Source organism: Somniosus microcephalus, chromosome 4 (assembly GCF_052327205.1).
Source record: "Somniosus microcephalus isolate GS21.2 chromosome 4, FLI_Smic_1.0, whole genome shotgun sequence".
Classification (NCBI taxonomy): domain Eukaryota; kingdom Metazoa; phylum Chordata; class Chondrichthyes; order Squaliformes; family Somniosidae; genus Somniosus; species Somniosus microcephalus.
Genome location: NC_140990.1, coordinates 318,787,502 through 318,806,788, shown reverse-complemented (window position 1 = coordinate 318,806,788; position 19,287 = coordinate 318,787,502). Strand labels below are relative to the sequence as shown.

General features: G+C 47.8%; 1 protein-coding gene across 1 annotated transcript in view; it reads right to left on the bottom strand.

Annotated features, from left to right (window-relative positions):
• The window catches only part of wnt10a (wingless-type MMTV integration site family, member 10a), a 71,542-nt gene that overhangs the window by 29,089 nt on the left and 23,166 nt on the right, over nucleotides 1-19,287 (bottom strand). The window contains exon 3 of the mRNA XM_085986812.1: nucleotides 10,273-10,646. Within this exon, the coding sequence (XP_085842938.1) occupies nucleotides 10,273-10,646 (374 nt within the window). The remainder of the gene's footprint in view (nucleotides 1-10,272; nucleotides 10,647-19,287) is intronic.

Genomic DNA, 19,287 nt, shown 5'->3' with positions numbered 1-19,287 from the left:
CCACCTTCTCAAGGACAACTAGGGGATGGTCAGTAAATGCCGGCCTTGCCAGCGACGCCCACATCCCGAGAATGAATTTTTAAAAAATACAATATAAAAATGTTTTTTAGTAAAAGAAGGCGGTTCATTTTAACCACGGGCGATGGTGTGAAATGAGAGATAACGGATTGGCAGCCTATTAGACACCCCGTCCAATTTTCCACATCCATTGACTTCAAAGTAAAAATGACCAGTTTGAAGTAATTCGTTACCTGTGAAGCACTTTGTGGCGTTTCTGTGAAATGTGAAACTGATATAAACCATTTGCGATGAGGCAGTTACAGTTGGCATAGCTTCCTCTTGGCTTTACCCACTTTGTAAACTACAAAGTTCCCCAGAAAGCTTGGGTGTGATTTCGATGCGTGGAACTGTCCTGGAAATGTGGCTCGAACATGCGAATACATTTAAAAAAAAATAATTAGGAAATTTACCAGGAACAGCAGAAGTAAGTAAAGGAGTCAAAGTGAAAGGCTCCTTCACTCACCCAGCTGAAACAGACTAGTTCAATTTATTACAAGTGGATGAGAAAGATATGACAGCAGCTGAGGTCTCGTCAGTGCAATGTATATATTTATATACTGAAGCATTGTTAAAATTAATGGGGGCAAAATTGGGTTGATTAACGGGGCGTAAATCCCCTAGCGCCTGGGCGCGGTGCCACTAACACCTCCCATGAACTTCAGCGGGAGGTTAGCGGCGGCGGTAGCCAGTAGCGCCCGGCGCCGCCAGCGATGAAATCATCGCGTGCGCAGCACCCCGTTTGCGCCCCGGCCGCAAACTCCCCTTGCGCCCCCTGACCTATCGCCGGACGATACGCGCGACAGCATCAGGGGTCGTTTTTTGCAGCGGCGGCGACGCTACTCAAAGGGCAGGAGTCGGGCGGCCATTTATATTTTGGCCGCCAGCCAGCACCTGCCCACTTCCCCTTTTTTTACTCGGGGTGCCGGCCGCGATCGCTCAGCCCGGCGCTCCTCTTGAGTGCCGGGCTGTTTTCCCGGCACCCCACTCCCTGATGGTCCAGCAGGGCCCCGGTACGCGTGGTGCTAGGCCCCTCCCTTTGAATCAGGGAGGGAGGCCTGTAATGACGTGAAGCTACGTGCCAATGTGCGTGGCACTGTTGCACGTAGCGCCGCGAACTTCAGCAGTAGCGCCCCAAGAAGGAGGTGCAGTGCTTCCAGTAGTGTCCCGCCTCCTGCTTGGGGCGCTACTACTGAATTTCTGGAGGGGTGCTAACTTTTTGGGGGAGCTAATTTTGACGTTAGCACCCCAAAAGGGGCGCCACCCAATGTTCCCCCCAATGTGTTTAATGTGCTTTACAGGGCTGTCCACTTTGTGTGAGTGTGAGTGTGTGTCTGTGTCTGTGAGCGTGCATATGTGTGTGTTGTGTGTCTGTGTCTGTGTGTTTGTGTGCATTTGTGTTTATGTGTAACTGTGTCTGAGTGTGTGTGTGTGAATGTGTCTGTGTCTGTATCTGTGTGTGTGTGTGTGTCTCTGTGTGTCTGTCTGTGTGTGTGTGTATCTGTGTGTCTGTGTCTGGGTGTGTCTGTATCTCTGTATGTCTCTGTGTGTGTGTCTCTGTCTGTGTGTGTCTGTCTGTGTGTGTGTCTGTATCTCTGTCTGTGTGTCTGTGTGTGTGTCTGTGTCTCTGTGTGTGTGTCTCTATTTGTGTGTGTCTGTATCTCTGTCTGTGTGTGTGTGTCTGTGTGTGTCTGTGTCTCTGTCTGTGTGTGTCTCTATCTGTGTGTGTCTGTGTGTGTGTCTGTGTCTCTGTCTGTGTGTCTGTGTCTCTGTCTGTGTGTCTCTATCTGTGTGTGTCTGTGTGTGTGTCTGTGTCTCTGTCTGTGTGTGTGTGTGTGTGTGTGTCTGTATCTGTGTCTGTGTGTGTGTCTGTGTCTCTGTCTGTGTGTGTGTCTCTCTATCTGTGTGTGTGTCTCTGTCTGTGTGTGTGTCTGTATCTCTGTCTGTGTGTCTGTGTGTGTGTCTGTATCTCTGTCTGTGTGTGTGTCTGTGTCTCTGTCTGTGTCTGTGTGTGTGTCTCTATCTGTGTGTGTGTCTGTGTCTCTATCTGTGTGTGTGTCTCTATCTGTGTGTGTGTCTCTATCTGTGTGTGTGTCTGTGTGATATTTATGCCTTGAGAAACAGCCTGTGAGTTGGGGATTGGAAGGAAGGGGCTGAGCAGTACTCTGCTTCCCGTCTGTTTGAAGTTCCTAATGGTTTGCACACTCAACATCTGTTACCGAGCAGCAGACAGCAACTAATTACCGCTTTTAAAAGGGCTGGGCAGCGTGAGAACCAAAGGGCGGGACTGAGGTCGAAGGCAGAAACCTTTAAAAAATAAAATCGAAAAGAGAATCAGCAGAAGGGGAGGAAGCAGGTGACGACCCTGGAGAGAGACAGACTGGCCTGAGCTGGAGCACTCACTGATTGAGGCTGATCTAATCTGATCCAAGCAGGGGCTAAACATCCATTTGGACTAAATACCAATCAGATCCAAGTGAACATTAAGCATCAATGCAGATTCATTGTCAGTGTAGAAAGGACACTGCACTTTCTTCAGTTGGATTCTATGGCTAGCGATGGGGAAGAGGAACTTTAGCAGACTTAAGCTTATCATGTTTGTATGACATTCTCTGGATGCGATTTTAAAAGATGCACTCAATTTTTTTAAGTGAATGTGTTGATGTCAAGGGGGCTTGAATACAAAGGGATCTCCTTCAGTCGTATAGAGCATTGGTCAGAGCCCATCTGGAGTAACAGCGTTCGGTCCTGGGCACCACAGGAAGGATATAATGGCCGTAGATGGGGAGCAGCGCAGATTGGGTGACCGCTTTGCGGAACACCTCCGTTCAGTCCGTAAGGGGGACCCCGAGCTTCCGGCCGCCTGTCATTTTAATTCACCGCCCCATTCCCACTCAGACCTCATCGTCCGCGGCCTCTTGCATTGTTCCACGGAAACCCAGCGTAAGCTCGAGGAACAGCACCTCATCTTCCGATTAGGCACTTTACAGCCTTCCGGACTCAATATCGAGTTCAACAATTTCAGATCATAACCTCGGCCCCCATTACATTTTTATATATATTTTTTATCCACACCTTTGTTTTGGCCCTTCCCCCTTTTTTTTCTCTCCCACAAGGCAGCTGTCTCTCATTCTGCCAGAACATTTCACACCTAATCTAGAGCCGTCTTTTGTCTCTCCACTAGTCCTATCACCATCTCGTCTGGTTTTGAATACCTCTTAATGTCTCTTCACTTCTCTCTTGTTCTCTCATCCCCATTTCCCAGCCCCCAAACTGGCCTTTTAATCTGTTTCACTTCCTGTGCTTTTTCAGTCCTGACGAAGGGTTTCGACCTGAAACGTTGACTCTATTTCTCTCTCCACGGATGTTGCCTGGCCTGCTGAGTTTTTCCAGCATTTTCTGTTGTTATTTTGGATTTCCAGCATCCGCAGTATTTTGCTATTGCATAAACAGGAAACTCTCTGTTAACCGGCAAAATTCAGGAGTAGGTTCAGGTAAGTTTTACTTCCTATTAGTGGCCGTTCCTGGATCTGTGGCCGTGTAACTGGAGTTCCTGCACTTGTTGCTAAGCAACAGGGACGCTTGGTCTGTGGCCGGAGTTCCTGCACATGTTGCTAAGCAACAGGGAAGCCTGGATTTGTTGCTGTGTACGGAGCTCTCGTACCTTTTAAACTATACCTCCCTGTAATACGGACTTTTTGATAAACCGGCACCACGCCGGTCCCGTCGGTGCCGGATAATAAAGAGTTTCCTGAACTTGTATTCAATTGGGTATAGAAGATTGAAGGGTGATGTGATCGAGGTATTTAAAATATTAAAAGGATTTGATAGGGTAGATACAGAGAAACTATTTCCTCTGATGGGGGAATCAAGAAGAAGGGGACATCATCTTAAAATGAGAGCCAGGCCATTCAGGGGTGAAGTCAGGAAGCACTTTTCCACTCAAAGGGCAGTGGAAACCTGGAGCTCTCTCTTCCAAAAGGCTCTGGATGCTGAGGCTCAATTAGAGCTTCCAAGACTGAGATTGATAGCTTTTTGTTGGATAATTGTATGAAGGGAAATAGAGCCAAGGCAGTTTAATGGAGTTAAGATACTGATCAGCCATGATCTAATTGAATGGCGGAGCAGGCTCGAGGGGCCAGAATGGCCTCCTCCTGTACCTATGATGCCTGTGTTAATATATCGGACAGAGGAACCTCAAACAGGCACATTGAGCATTTGATTGCTAATTTCGGCAAAAAGTGATTTCTGGGGCTATAGATCTGATCTGATCTGAAGCATCTTATTGGATTATTTTTATTTTGGCCATCTTGCCACAGAAAGCATTTGGGAACGAGTTGCGTTTAAGTGTTGTGTTACAAAATTAAATGAGTTCACACAGGCTTAAAATCCTTCTTGCAGCCACTCTGACACAGAGGGGTGGTTGATGTGTTGCTGAGCCTTTCCACAACGGTCAGGGGCTGTAAGTAATTTGTTACCTCACTTTGTACTACCAGCAGGTTGCCCGTTTGAGATGCTACCCAGTTGGATTTTCTCTACTGATAATATACGCTTGGGGGGGGGGGGAAAAGGTAGCTGGTCCCTGGTGAATCCCTGAATGGGGAAGGAGTCAAGGGGAGTGGGGCGGGTGGGGAACAGTCCTCCCAATTCTTGGGAACTCAGGGAGAAAAGACAAAGGGACACATGTAAAGTCAATCATATCCAGTAAGGTCTCGGCAGGGACCCTGGCCTAGTTAGCAACAACTCATTCATCTTCAGCTCAGGATCAGGAAGATGACCAGGAAAAGTTAAGTTAGCTCACTAACGTGGGTTAATGTGCCACGTTTTGTATTTTGTTTCCTTATTTGCGAGGCGGGGTTTGAAGCTAAGTGAACTAAATGATTGCGTGACTGTCACTTTGTATGTTCATTTGCTGTCTATAAAATAAATTAGCGTAGCAAGTTGTACCTGGCCTCATATCATTAGCGTATTGTTGGTCTGCCTGTGAAAGATTGCAGAAGCGGATGAGGGTATGTGTGAAAGAGATGCTAATCCTGTTCAGATACAAGGGGTCACTGTTGTTAGGTTTCCCATGTTACACGCTCATTTGATTAGATATTCGGCGGTATGTCTGTAGACGTCTCTGAATAGTGATTGGGACTGAGGCTAATTGAAGCCCCGCCCCCCACAGTGCATCCCTGCCTGAAATCATTTGATTAGCTATTGGGCAGACTGTATGGACAGGCCTCTGGGTAGTGAGTGTGAGAAGGCTGTTGTTTCTTCTCTCGCCCAAGGGCACTGACGTCAATTGAAGCCCCCACCATTGAACCGCTGTCGCGGTTCCCTGCCTGAGATCAGCTACACATCGAGTCCTGGGTTCTTCCTGGTCTACACAGATCAATAGTACCAGCAGATGAAGCATTCACCAATTAGGAGCCTGACACAACAGTTCCACCAGGCACCAAGAACCAGCTACCAGAGTAGCGAGAGTTAGTACCAACTCAATCGATAGATTTTTGAATATTAAGGGAATCAAGGGATGTGGGGCTAGTGCAGGAAAGTGGCGATGAGGTAGAAGATCAGCCATGATCTTATTGAATGGCGGAGCAGGCTCGAGGGGCCAAATGGTCTGCTCCTGCTCCTATTTCTTATGTTCTTATGTTCAAAGTGATGGGGTATAACCCACGTAAGCTCAGCGTAAGCTCAAGGAACAGCACCTCATCTTCCGATTAGGCACTTTACAGCCTTCCGGACTCAATATCGAGTTCAACAATTTCAGATCATAACCTCGGCCCCCATTACATTTTTACTTATTTTTTATCCACACCTTTGTTTTGGCCCTTTCCCCCACCCCCCCTTTTTTCTCTCTCCCACATGGCAGCTGTCTCCCATTCTGCCAGCGCATTTCACACCTAATCTAGAGCCGTCTTTTGTCTCCACTAGTCCTATCACCATCTCGTCTCGTTTTGAATACCTCTTAATGTCTCTTCACTTCTCTTTTGTTCTCTCCCAGCCTGGCCTCTTAATCTATTTCATTTCCTGTGCTTTTCCAGTCTTGACAAAGGGTTTGCCTCGAAACGTTGACTCTATTTTCTCTCCACAGATGCTGCCTGGCCTGCTGAGTTTTTCCAGCATTTTCTGTTGTTATTTCGGATTTCCAGCATCTGCAGTATTTTGCTATCGCCGTGGTATAACCTAATCTTGGCTTTAGCTCTGAGAATCAAGGTTTAGGAAATTCTCTGGACAATAAAAGGATGATTTATTGGCCTGACGTTGCCAGTAACGACATAGGTGTTATTGTGGAATCGAAAGCGCTGAGCAAGCAATGCTGACAAGACCATTTGGAGCATGTGAGGCTCCAAAAGATGGAACTTTTCTGTCTGCAAATCGGGAGACTGGTCAAGAAGGTAAGAGCCCATAGGATCCAGGGCAATTTGGTACATTGGATCCAAAATTGGCTTAGTGGCAGGAGGCAGAGGGTGATGCTCAAAGGTTGTTTTTATGACTGGAAGCCTGTGTCCAGTGGTGTACCACAGGGATCGGTGCTGGGTCCTTTGCTGTTTGTAGTGTACATTAATGATTTAGATATGAATGTAGGAGACATGATCAGTAAGTCCGCAGATGACACGAAAATTGGTGGAGTGGTAAATAGCGAGGAGGGAAGCCTCAGGCTAAGGACGATATAGATGGGTTGGTTAGATGGGCAGAACAGTGGCAAATGGAATTTAACCCTGAAAAGTGTGAGGTGATGCATTTTGGGAGGACTAACAAGGCAAGGGAATACACAATGAATGGTAGGACCCTAGGAAGGTTAGAGGATCAGAGGGACCTTGGTGTGCATGTACATAGATCTCTGAAGGCAGCAGGACAGGTACATAAGGTGGTTAAAAAGGCATATGGGATACTTGCCTTCATTAGCCAAGGCAAAGAATATAAGAGCAGGGAGGTTATGATGGAGCTGTACAAAACGCTAGTTAGGCCACAGCTGGAATACTGTGTGCAGTTCTGGTCGCCACACTATAGGATGGATGTGATTGCACTGGAGAGGGTGCAGAGGAGATTCACCTATGTGGTTTTAGCTATGAAGAGAGACTGGACAGGCTGGGGTTGTTTTCCTTAGAGCAGAGAAGGCTGAGGGGGACCTGATTGAGGTGTACAAAATTATGAGGGGCATAGATAGGATAGATAGAAAGGAACTTTTCCCCTTAGTAGAGGGGTCAATAACCAGGGGGCATAGTTTCAAGGTAAGGTGCAGGAGGTTTAGAGGGGATTTGAGGAAAAACATTTTCACCCAGAGGGTGGTTGGAATCTGGAACTCACTGCCTGAAAGGGTGGTAGAGGCAGGAACCCTTACAACATTCAAGAAGCATTTAGATGAGCACTTGAAACGCCATAGCATACAAGGCTAGGGACCAAGTGCTGAAAAATGAGATTAGAATAGACGGGGCTTGATGGCCGACGCAGACACGATGGGCTGAAGGGCCTCTTTCTTTGCTGTATAACTCTATGACTCTATGAGATCAATCAAGTCGGCCATCTTATTTCAGAAGGGAACAGATTGTAGTGCGTTGTGCCACGAACAAAAACAACTTGTATTTATGTAATGTCTTTAATGTAGAAAAACGTCCCAAGGCATAGTGGGGGCTGCACGGTGGCATAGTGGTTAGCACTGTTGCCTCACAGCGCCAGGGACCCGGGTTCAAATCCGGCCTCGGGTGACTGTCTGTGTGGAGTTTGCACATTCTCCCCGTGTTTGCGTGGGTTTTCTCCGGGTGCTCCGGTTTCCTCCCACAGTCCAAAAATGTGCGGGTTAGGTTGATTGGCCATGATAAAAATTGACCCTTAGTGTTAGGGGTGATTAAATACGTGGGGTTACGGGGACAGGGCTTGGGTGGGATGGCTGTCGGTGTAGGGACCGGGTGCTAGGGTTTGGATGATCAGCCATGATCTCGTTGAATGGCGGAGCAGGCTCGAAGGGCCGAATGGCCTACTCCTGTTCCTATCTTCTGTGTGTTTCTGTGTTTCTGTGTTTCACAGGACCGTTATCGGAGAAAGCCTGACAACGAGCCACATAAGGAGACATTAGGACAGGTGGCCAAATGCTTGGTCAAAGTGGTAGGTTTTAAGGAGCGTCTTAAAGAAGGAGCGAGAGGCGGAGAGATTTATTAGAATCCCAGAGCTCAGGACCTAGACCACTGAAGGCACGGCTTCCAATATAATGTCTTCCCACACTGAAAATACACGAGGGTCATAAAAAACTGCTACAGTAAGTAAATATCCAGATTGTCAGAAATAAAGCATTTCAGATTGGTGCAGGATGGTGGAGCGATGGAAATCAGGGATGGACAAGGGGCCAGAGTTGGAGGAGTGCAAAGTTCTCAGAGGGCTGTAGGGCTGGAGGAGGTTGCAGAGATAGGGAGGGGTGAGGCCATGGAGGGATTTGAATGCAAGGACGAGAATTTTAAATTAGTGGCGTTGCTGGTCATAAAGATATGCTGGGCCAATGCTTATCCCTCAGCCAACATCACTAACATAGAAACATAGAAACATAGAAGATAGGAGCAGGAGTAGGCCATTTGGCCCTTCGAGCCTGCTCCGCCATTCGATGAGATCATGGCTGATCATCCAAATTCAGTACCCTGTCCCTGCTTTCTCCCCATATCCCTTGATCCCTTTAGCCTTAAGAAATATATCCAACTCTTTCTTGAATATACTTAATGAACTGGCCTCCACTGCTCTCTGTGGCAGAGAATTCCACAGGTTCACCACTCTCTGGGTGAAGAAATTCCTCCTCATTTCAGTCCTAAATAGCTTACCCCTTATCCTTAGACTGTGACCCCTGGTTCTGGACTCCCCAGCCATCAGAAACATCCTTCCTGCATCTAGTCTGTCCAGGCCTGACAGAATTTTATAGGTTTCGATGAGATCCCCTCTCAATCTACTAAACTCCAGTGAGTATAAGCCCAATCGACACAATCTCTCCTCATACGTCATTCCTGCCATCCCAGGTATCAGCCTGGTGAATCTTCGCTGCACTCCCTCCTTGGCAAGAACGTCCTTCCTCAGGTCATTATCACATTGCTGTTTGTGGGACCTTGCTGTGCGCAAATTGGCTGCCGCATTTCCTACATTAGAACAGTGACTACACTTCAAAAATACTTAATTGGAAGGCTGGCCTATTTTTCCTCCACCCTACTGCTCACTTACTGAGTCCAATTGAGAGATTACAGCTGTCGGGAAAAATTGAACAGGTTGGGTTTTTTCTTTAGAAAAGAGAAGACTTAGAGGTGACCTGATAGAGGTCTTTAAAATGATGAATGGGTTGGACAGAGTAGATGTGGAGAGCATGTTTCCACTTGTGGGAGAATCCAAAACTAGGGGCCATGAATACAAGATAGTTACTGATAAATCCAATAGGGAAATGAGGAGAAATTTCTTTACTCAGAGAGTGGTTAGAATGTGGAACTCACTACCACAGGAAGTGGTTACCATGGGAAGCTTAGATGCTTTCAAAAGGAAACTAGATGAGTACATGAGAGAAAAGGGAATAGAAAGATATGCTGAAAGGCTGAGATGAGGCAAATGGAATGGGAGGAGACTCGTGCGGAGGAGTATAAACACCAGCACAAACTGGTTGGGTCGAATGTCCTGTTTCTGTGCTGTGGATTCTGTGTAATTCATTGTGTAATTGCTGCACCTACATAAGAACATAAGAACATAAGAAATAGGAGCAGGAGTAGCCCATTTAGCCTGCTCCGCCATTCAATAAGATCATGGCTGATCTTCTACCTCATCTCCACTTTCCTGCACTATCCCCGTATCCCTTGATTCCCTTATTGTTCAAAAATCTATCAATCTCTGTCTTGAATATACTCAACGACAGAGACTCCACAGCCCCCTGGGGTCGAGAATTCCAGAGATTCACCACCCTCTGAGTGAAGAAATTTCAGCTCATCTCAGTGCTAAATGGCCGACCCCTTATTCTGAGACTGTGACCCCTGGTTCTAGACTCCCCAGCCAGGGGATACATCCTCCCTGCATCTACCCTGTCAAGACCTAAAAAATGGCAATGGATGTGAGGTCAAAACTTGGCCCTTCTGGTCTGCAGGTCCTAGTACCTACACCAGATGTCTCGCTGTCACCCGTTAGCCCTGGGTTGCTTGCTCACGGTGTGCGGGTGTGTTTTGTTAACCTAAGGAAAGAGAGAGAGAGTCCGTGTACAATGCTGATGCTCACCTGCCTCCCCACCCTGTTGTTGTGGAGCCTCATCCTCGAGTGGATGTCCTTGTAGGTTTCCCGGGAATCCAGAAAGTCCCTGGAGAACTTGTCGCCGTACTCCACGTCGGGGCTGCAGCCTCCCCACTCCCAAGAGTCCTGGGGTCCCGGCAGGTCGCTGGGCAGGGGCTCGAGCACACCGTGCACCATGCCTTTGCCCCGGTTCAGGGCCTCCAGCTGGAGCCGGTTGAGCTTGAGCCGGAAGGCTTCCTCGTCCCCCCGCCGCTTGTCGTCGCAGCTGCAGGCTTTCAGCTTTCCCAGGCTGCAGGCATTGGAGACGGCGTGGACCACGCCCGCGGCCGCGATGGCGTAAGCGTACGCGCTCTCCTTAAAACCTGCACACAGACCAAAACAGTGCAGGGCGGTTAGAACGATTTACGCATAAACTTATACAGAAAGAAAAGAGCTGGCATTTCCGCAGCACCTTTTACGACTTCAGGACATCCCAAAACCAATGGAATACTTCCTTTGAAGTGTGGTCACGGTTGTAATGTATGCAATATGGCAGCCAATTTGTGCACAGCAAGATCCCCAAAACAGCAATGTGATGATGTCCAATGTTCTCTTTAAGCCGCGCAGCGCTCTGAAGGTCCCGCGTAGCCATTGAGCCGGCTTCTAAACAGAAAAACCACATATGCGTGGAATTTTGAATGGCCCAAAAAAATTAGAGGGAAGATTGATAATGACCAGATGTTACTGATCTTGATTGCGGGATAAATATTGGGTCAAGAGACCAGGGAGAACTCCCCTGCTTTTCTTCAATATAGTGCCATGGGATCTTTTACGTCCACCTGAGGGGGCAGACGGGGCCTCGGTTTAACGTCTCCTCCGACAGTGCAGCACTCCCTCAGGACTGCACTGCAGTGTCAGCCTAGATTCTGTGCTCGGGGGAGTGATTTTCTCAATGGGAAGCTTTTGGAGGCGGGACTCCCACTTCTCGGGTTTCAGTCCCGCCTCCATCAGCTTCTGGCCAACTAGCGGGATTTTCCCCTGATTGACCTTGTTAAGCCCGCCCGGCGGGCTCGGCAGGCCAATTAGGGCGAAGTCAGTGACAGAGCATGTCAACGTATGACGCGTCATCTGTCACGAATTTTTGAAAGAAGAAATGTCATCGTTTGACAGCACTGTGAAGCTGTCGAACACTGACATTCTGTGTAGTTTGATGAGGTCTTGCATACAAGACCTCATCAACCTTCTTTCTTTTACAGAAATGAGATGTTTGTTGCATATGAGAATGCAACGGACATCTCTCATCTGCAACACGAAGGTGCGAGACTCTCCGTATAGAAACCGACTGAAGCCTGCAGGAAGAAACAAAGGTAAGTACACCATTAAAAACACTTAGGACTTACCTCAGATACTCACCCCTACACTCTTGCACCCATTACTTACCTTCACACCACACTTTTGCACCTCCCCCAACTCCAACCCCCACAGACCCAGTACTCGCCTTGGTGACCCTGCCGGGTTTAGGAGCCTTCGGGAAGTCCACACTTGAGGGCAAAAAAGGGATTATCCTATTTTCTGCCTGTTAACTACCTGTTAACTATGCGGGACCCGGCGTGGAGCGGCAACCCGCCTCCTGGGAAAATGGCACGGAGGCAGGTTGGGGGCGGGTTTGCCACCCGCCCCCAAATTCTGCCATTTTCCTGGCAGTCCCGCCTCCATACCCGCCTCCTCGGAGCTGAGGAAATCGCCCCCCCCCCGTCGGTACTAGAACCCACAACCATCTGACTCAGAGGAGAGAGTGCTACTGACTGAATCACGGCTGACACCTAGATACATATAACTAGAGAAAGGGCTGGGCAATTAACAATAGCAACCACAATACAACAGCGGGATCAATGCAGAGTAAGTGAACTGTAACTGAACAGCGTTGATTGCAATAACACATAGGTAGCCAACAGATAGAGAGACAGTAGAAATAGACTAGCCGAGAGAGAGAGAGACACACACACACACAGATCAGTCAGAGGAAGGGAAAGTGATGGTAAGGTGGACAGATAAGTAGGCAGACCAGCAGTGAGTGAGGGAGAGAACCTGATTAGTCCATGGAAGGTAGAAAATAGACAAGACAAGCAGATTAGCATAGAGACAGAAAAAGGGAGATGGACAGATAGATACACAGACTGTCAAAGAGAAAAGGAGACAGATAGTGATAGCAGTAATATAGATGAGCAGGTGCAAAGAAAAGCGGACAGATAGACAGATAGGGAGCAAGAAGGAAAGGTGGACAATAGATCAGCAATGGAGAGATAGATAGACAGATAGATAGATAGATAGAGAGATAGATAGATAGACAGATAGATAGATAGATAAATAGAGAGATAGACAGACAAATAGATAGATAGATAGATAGATAAACAGGTAGATAGATAGATAAATAGAGAGATAGATAGAGAGACAGATAGATAGATAGATAGATAGATAGATAGATAGATAGATAGATAGATAGATAGATAGATAGATAGAGAGATAGATTTAAATAGACAATATCCAATCGAATCACTGCTTTTAGTTTATTTTTAAACATACATTGGTTGTTTTCTTTGTTCTTCCAAAATCTTCCTGTTGTGGAATTGCCCAGTGTTGGGCTCGGTCTAACCGTGCTGTGTCAGTGACAGCGAGGTTGAATCGATGCTGGGTTCAGGACATTCCTGCCCATTGTCCAACGGAATTGTCCTGCCTGCAGCACAGGGTTGCCAACACTCCAGGATTGCCCTGGAGTCTCCAGGAATGAAGGACTAATCTCCGGAGGCACTGCCGCGAGCAAAAAAATAACCCGGGAGAAAAATCACAGGGGCTTTAAAATATATATATATACTTTTTAAAATTTTCTTTATTTATGCACTTTCCGAGTGGTATGTGAAGGTGGTGCGTCGTGAGGATGGCCAGGTTGGGCAACCAATGACAGGAGGTCATGTGATGCCACCTGCAGAAATACGACCAACCAGAGTTGGCAACACGACTTCAGCACCCAATGCCCCCCGCCCCCCCCCCCATCAGTAATTTCTAAATCACCATTGCTGCAACTATGCTGTTGTCCACTGCAGTGAAAGTGACGGAATGTAGGTCTACCTGGCAGCTTAGGCTGCGACACGCCTGTGCCCCAATCAATCTAACACTGAGGGGACTATTTTCAAAAATTGTTGGCCAGCAATTGAAAACTTGGGATTTGGGGGGGGGGAGGAAAGGGGGGGAAGGAGACGGGGTGGAGTGGGGTGATGGAGGGGGGGTCACCTCAACCGCCCCATTGACACTCAAGGCTTGTCTGGTGCAATTTTCAGGTGGGCCTGTGAATGGGTAAAGAATCGCCGATCCGAAACAGTCAGGAGGCTGCTTAAATATGCAAATCTAGGTCCTACATGGGGCAAGATTTGTGCCGGGCACACTCCACCCGGGCATTGAGCGGCCTCCTTAAAGGAGCCCTCCCCCCAAAGAAAGTCCGTCCTGCTGCAGGCCCGCTCGAGAGGCCCCGTCCCTCAGGATCGCCTAAAAACCCAACTCCCCCCCCCACCCCCGCCCGCTCGAGAGGCCCCGTCCCTCAGGATCGCCTAAAAACCCAACTCCCCCCCCCACCCCCGCCCGCTCGAGAGGCCCCGTCCCTCAGGATCGCCTAAAAACCCAATTCCACCCCCACCCCCGCCCGCTCGAGAGGCCCCATCCCTCAGGATCGCCTAAAAACCCAACTCCCCCCCCACCCCCGCCCGCTCGAGAGGCCCCATCCCTCAGGATCGCCTAAAAACCCAACTCCCCCCCCACCCCCGCCCGCTCGAGAGGCCCCATCCCCCAGGATCGCCTAAAAACCCAACTCCCCACCACCCCACCCCCGCCCGCTCGAGAGGCCACCTCCCCCAGGATCGCCTAAAAACCCAACTCCACCCCCCAACCCCCGCCCGCTCGAGAGGCCCCATCCCCCAGGATCGCCTAAACACCCCGCCCCCCCCCCCACACCCCAACCCCCCATCCCCCCCCGGGCCTGAACTATCCGTCAGCACAGCGTGAGAGCCAGCTGATTACCCCCACATGCCTCCAGAATAATCGAGCTCCAGTGGGATGCCCGCTTGACACCCGCAGCTGGCCAGCCGGCCAGCACAGTGCCGATGAGGCGCAGGCCTCAAAATGGCTCGGGCCTCGCACCAGAACCAAGGGGCAGGCAGGGCAGGCGTTCCATCAACTTCATGCCCATTTTGAGTGCTCCATGAAAATCTCCCCCTCGTGCTGTAGGCTGTTTTTGAGCAGTCAGCTTTTCTGTTGACAGAGTTGCCCGTTGTCTAGTTTGCCAAACATACCCAGTCCGCTCTCCGTCCAATCAAGGCCCAGGTGAGTACTCCAACAGACAGCTGGTTACCAAATTCTGTTTTCTTTTTTGTATTCTGTTCATGACCAATGTCACGGCAGATCAGTAAGTATAAAATAGCACTGTCTGTCTTATCGGCCTAACAGCAATGTTCCCTTTAATGGCCCAGAAATTCGGGTCTCCACGGGTGAGTACACACGGGGTATTCATCCGTAAGCCCAATGGAAGTGCCGGTTTCCTGCATGCACTGTGCATGCGTGGGAAACCGGCACTTCCGTTCCCCTGAAGGAAGGGGTTCAGAGTTCGAACGCGTGCGCAGGAGAGGCTGCACGTGCGCATCGAACTTCGTTTTTTTTTGCAGGTTTTCCCAGGAGGGTAAGTCTGCAGAAGTTAGACATGTAAAAAGCAGGCGCAAGGCTTGCTTTTTACAAGGTAAGTGGTGAATTAATTAAAATTAAAACATTTTTTCCACAGGTTTATTATTTTTAAATACTATAAAGAAAGGTAAGTTTATTTTTAGCCCCGTTAGAAAATAAAATTATTTTTTTCAAAAATTTTAATTATTGTTTAAAATAGTTATTTCAAGTAATTTATAGTTTGTTTAAAAAATGTGATTTAAAAAAAAATTATTTGAAGATTTAGTGCTGCTTTGGGGCCGTAATATTTATATCTTTTGACAGCTCTTCCTGTCAAACTTAAGAATGGAGCATTGGCTCCCCGTGGCCCACGTGATCCCAGGGGACGCATCGAACTAACTGCGCCCCTGGGATACACAAGCACTGCGCGCCGGCAGCTGGACCAGGCCCCGGATCGGAATTCCATGGGGGCCCATAGCTCAACAGCCGGCATGCAAGGTAAGTGCAGGTCGGGGGCTTACACCCGCGGGAAGCCCCCGACAGAATTTCTGGGCCAATGTTTTTTTGGGTGGGCAGCCCTTTAAAGGGCTGGGCGGCCCATTCAAATTTCTGCACATGCACCGTTTTTCTCATTGTGAAGCCTGCACAGAACCTCCAGACTGCTGCGCAGCCATGCTGCTGTGCAGCTTAAAGGGAACACTGCCTAACACTCCTGTATATTATATAATAATTACACAGTGTGTTACTGGGTCTAATACTTCCATATACGGGAAACTCTCGTTTAAATGGCACCTAAATATCCGGAATTCTCTATTAACCGGCAAAATTCTCACTCCAAAAACAACACCTCCATAACCGGCAATGTTGCCGAGTCCGAGTCCGAGTCTCCCGCGGTGGCCGAGTTAGTCAGTGGGGGTAGTTCTCCAAACTGCCACTACTCGGCTTCTTGGCGCTGTCGGGAGTCGGAACACCTCAATACCCCTGTAACAGGAGTCTGACTCTCCCGCGCTGCCGGTAGCCTCTTCTGATCCGCCATTTTACAGGGGTAGTGTGTGTCTCCCACGCTGCTGGTAGTCATTGCATTGTATTACCCTCAACTGGCAGTACTGTACTTAATCAAGCATCTTCCACCACCCATTTAACACAGCATTCTGTAGGTGAGTACCCAATTACTGTATACAACACATTTCTTGATTTTTTAATTTTTCTTTGTTAAAAATAGCCTCGGTAGATAACCCTCTCTGCCATCCAGAATTTTTGATCAACCGGCAACACGCCAGTCCCGTCGGTGCCGGATACCAAAGAGTTTCCTGTATTATATAATAATATACAATGTGTGACAGGGCGTAACACTCTATTACCTCATCCATGCCTTTGTTATCTCTAGACTTGACTAGACTTCCAATGCTCCCTGGCTGGCCTCCCATCATCCACCCGCAATAAAATTGAGCTCATTCAAAGCTCCGCTGCCCGTGTCCTAACTCGCACCAAGTCCCGTACGCCCATCACCCCCTGTGCTCACTGACCTTCACTGGCTCCCGGTCCGGCATCGCCTCAGTTTTAAAATTCTCATCCTTGTTTTCAAATCCCTCCATGGCCTCGCCCCTCCCTATCTCTGGTAACCTCCTCCAGCCCCACAACCCCCCCCCGAGATGACTGCGCTCCTCCAATTCCGGCCTCTTGAACAATTTTAACCGCACCACCATTGGCGGCCGTGCCTTCAGCTGCCTTGACCATAGGGTCTGGAATTCCCTCCCTGAGCCTCTCCGCCTCGCTACCTCTCTCTCCTTTACGATGCTCCATAAAACCTACCTCTTTGACCAAGCTTTTGGTCGTCTGCCCCAATATCTCCTCATGTGGCTCGGTGTCAAATTTTGTCTGATTGCTGCTCCTGTGAAGCGTCTTGGACCGGTTTACTACGTTAAAGGTGCTATATAAATACAAGTTCCTGTTGTTACTGGGTCTAACACTCCTGCATATTATATAGTAACACAGTGTGTGACTGGGTATAACATATGGAAGCCACATTGGGAGATATTAGGACAGGTGACCAAAACCTTTTTCAAAGAGGTTGTTTTTTTAAGGAGCATCTTAAAGGAGGAGAGGGAGAGGTAGCGAGGCGGACAGGATTAGGGAGCCATTGCATGGCTTAGGGCTTGGGCAGCTGAAGGCACGGCCGCCCATATAATGCCTCCTCAGATTGAAAACACATGAGGGTCAAAGGAAAACTGTTACAGAAAGTAAATATCCAGATTTTCAGCAATAAAACATTTCAGACTGGCGCAGGATGCAAATTTTCCTCAGACGAGAGATTATGGCAAGGCCTCGTCTGCAGACTCTGGTGTTTATCGGCATGAAGAAGATAAGTTTATCCCCCCCCTCCACACCCTCCCATAAGAACATAAGAAATAGGAGCAGGAGTCAGCCACTTGGCCCCTCGAGCCTGCTCCGCCATTCAATAAGATCATGGCTGATCTTCTACCTCATCTCCACTTTCCTGCACTATCCCCATATCCCTTGATTCTCTTAATATTCAAAAATCTATCGCTCTCTGTCTTGAATATACTCAACGACTGAGCCTCCACAGCCCTCTGGGGTAGAGAATTCCAAAGATTCACCACCCTCTGAGTGAAGAAGTTTCTCCTCATCTCAGTCCTAAATGGCCGACCCCTTATTCTGAGACTGTGACCCCTGGTTCTAGACTCCCCAGCCAGGGGAAACATCCTCCCTGCATCTACCCTGTCAAGCCCTGTAAGAATTTTGTATGTTTCAATGAGATCACCTCTCATTCTTCTAAACTCTAGAGAATATAGGCCTAGTCTACTCAATCTCTCCTCATAGGACAATCCCCCCATCCTCGGAATCAGTCTGGTGAACCTTCGTTGCACTCCCTCTATGGCAAGTATATCCTTCCTTAGGTGAGGAGACCAAAACTGTACACAATACTCCAGGTGTGGTCTCACCAGGGCCCTATATAATTGCAGTAAGACATCTTTACTCTTATACTCAAATCCTCTTGTAATAAAGGCCAACATACCATATGCTTTCCTAATTGTTTGCTGTACCTGCATGTTAACTTTCAGTGATTCGTGTACAAGGACACCCAGGTCCCTCTGAACACCAACATTTCCCAATCTCTCACCATTTAAATACACTGATTTTCTATTTTACTTACCAAAGTGAATAACTTCACATTTCTCCACATTATATTCCATTTGCCATGTTCTTGCCCACTCACTTAGCCTGTATATATCCCCTTGCAGCATCTTTGCATCATCCTCACAACTTACATTCCCACCTAGCCTTGTATCATCAGCAAATTTGGATATATTATATTTGGTCCCCTCATCCAAATCATTGATGTAGATTGTGAATAGCTGAGGCCCAAGCACAGATCCTTGCGGTACCTCACTAGTTACAGCCTGCCAACCTGAAAATGACCCGTTTACTCCTACTTTCTGTTTTCTGTCCATTAAACAATCCTCAATCCATGCTAGTATATTACCCCCAATCCCATGAGCCCTCATTTTGTTTAATAGCCTCTTGTGCTGCATCTTATCGAATGCCTTCTGAAAATCCAAATATACCACATCCACTGGTTCCCCCTTATCCTGCTAGTAACAACCTCAAAAAACTCTAACAGATTCGACAAACATGATTTTCCTTTCATAAATCCGTGTTGACTCTGCCAAATCCTATTATTATTTTCTAAGTGCCCTGTTACCACGTCCCTAATAATATATTCTAGCATTTTCCCTACTACTGGTGTCAGGCTAGCTGGTCTGTAGTTCCCCGTTTTCTCTCTCCCTCCTTTCTTAAATAGTGGGGTTACATTTGCTACCTTCCAATCCATGGGAACCATTCTAGAATCTATGGAATTTTGGAAGATGACAACCAATGCACCCACTATCTCTATTGCCACCTCTTTTAAAACCCTAGGATGTAGGCCATCAGGTCCAGGGGATTTATTGGCTTTCAGTCCCATTCATTTCTCCAGTACTATTTTTTTTACTAAATTTTAATTTATTTCAGTTCTTCTTTCTCACTAGACCCTTGGTTCTCCACTATTTCCGGGAGGTTTTTTGTGTCTTCTTCCATGAAGACAATCACAAAGTATTTGTTTAATTTCTCTGCCATTTCCTTATTCCCCATTATAATTTCTCCTGTCTTAGCCTGTAAGGGACCCATGTTTACTTTCACTAATCTTTTCCTTTTTACATATCTATAGAAGCTTTTACAGTCTGTTTTTATGTCTCTTGCTAGTTTACTCTCATATTCTATTTTCCCTTTCTTTATCAATTTCTTGGTCCTCCTTTGCTG